This window comes from Octodon degus, unplaced genomic scaffold (assembly GCF_000260255.1).
Source record: "Octodon degus isolate 3935 unplaced genomic scaffold, OctDeg1.0 scaffold00046, whole genome shotgun sequence".
Lineage (NCBI taxonomy): Eukaryota > Metazoa > Chordata > Mammalia > Rodentia > Octodontidae > Octodon > Octodon degus.
Window position 1 is genome coordinate 9,457,811 of NW_004524622.1, and position 1,280 is coordinate 9,459,090.

At 51.3% G+C, this 1,280-nt stretch overlaps 1 protein-coding gene across 1 annotated transcript; it reads left to right on the forward strand.

The window, feature by feature from the left end:
* Nucleotides 1-8: 8 nt before the first annotated feature.
* On the forward strand, nt 9-685 carry Fgfbp3 (fibroblast growth factor binding protein 3; the record flags this gene model as incomplete). Its single annotated transcript, XM_023716174.1, has 1 exon — nt 9-685. A coding segment is annotated over one exon (270 nt), but the record flags the coding sequence as incomplete, so codon positions are not given.
* Between the last annotated feature and the right edge of the window lie 595 nt (nt 686-1,280).

The window sequence follows — 1,280 nt, forward strand, 5'->3', positions numbered from 1 at the left end:
CCCCCGGCCCCGGCGCCCCCGACTTCCCCGAGGAGCCCGAACCCCGGGCCAGGAGCCGAGGGCGGGCCGGGAGCTCGGCGCCCAAAGGGAAAACTCCTGAGAAAAAGACCAGAGGGGGCAAGAGGAAGGCGGCGCCGGCTCCGGGGCAGGAGCGGCCCGCGGGGACCCGGCCCGACCCCGACGACAGCCCCGACGCGAACGCCGAGCTCGTGGAGACCTACTGCGCCGAGAAGTGGCACTCGCTCTGCAACTTCTTCGTCAATTTCTGGAACGGCTGAGGGGCTGCGGGCCTGGGGAGGGACCCGGGCGGGCGTCCGGAGGAGGGAAGCTAAGCGCAGCTCGGACCCGGGCCGCGGGAAGAGCGGGGAGGAGCCTAGGCTTAGGGGGGCACGGGCCGGGTGGGGGTCTCTAAGGCGGACGTTAAGTGCTTTTGAGGCGTCTTTGTTTCAAGAGCAGAAGAAATAGTGGGAACAAAAAATAGGCATTCATTAAATTTGCAAAACTGTAGATTGGTACGGAGAGGCCAAGAAGAAGAGGGAAGAGACTGCAGCGGTGGGAAGGTCGTGGGAAGCAGGATGCAATGTATATTAACGTGGTTGTATTAAAATGTAAGCACGAGTGATAGATACTCTGAGCAGGCTGAGTTTTTCCATGTCTCCCCTATTCTGCTGCTAAGATGACAGCTGCAAGGACTTTCAAGGAGGCTGGGTGTCACAGATGACTTCTGTGGGAACATAATTGTTTGTGGCCTCATGGATCAAAACTGCCTTCAAGAAAAGTGATGGCCTTTCAGCGCCTTTTTTCCCCCAACGAAGTGATGTCAAAAACCTCCATTAAGCACACAAATTCAGAAGTGAATTGCAGAAATGGAGTACTCAGATCATTTTTTATGTAAGCAAATCTTTTAAAACTTAACTGTCCTTTTTAAAACTGCTAACATGCGCGCGTCAGTTATTTTGACCATTACCTCACTTCAATGTAGTTAACATGTCTCACGTTTAATGTAATGGATAATCAACTTTTCACTTTTAGGTGCCCAATAAAAACTAAAGCTAGATTTAAAGAACTGACAAGGCAGTGGAAATTCCACCTGCATTTTTAGCTATTTCCAGTGGCACTCTGAATTAAATTGTTAAGCACACTTTGAATTGTTGGGAAATAAATTAAGACGACTGGGTAAGGTAAAAGTCACCACTGGCAGCTACTGGGCTGCACAGGGTTTTCTGTATTTCTTTTCCTTCCTGCTCTCTACTCTCTTCTTTGCTTCCTGGCCCTTCCCT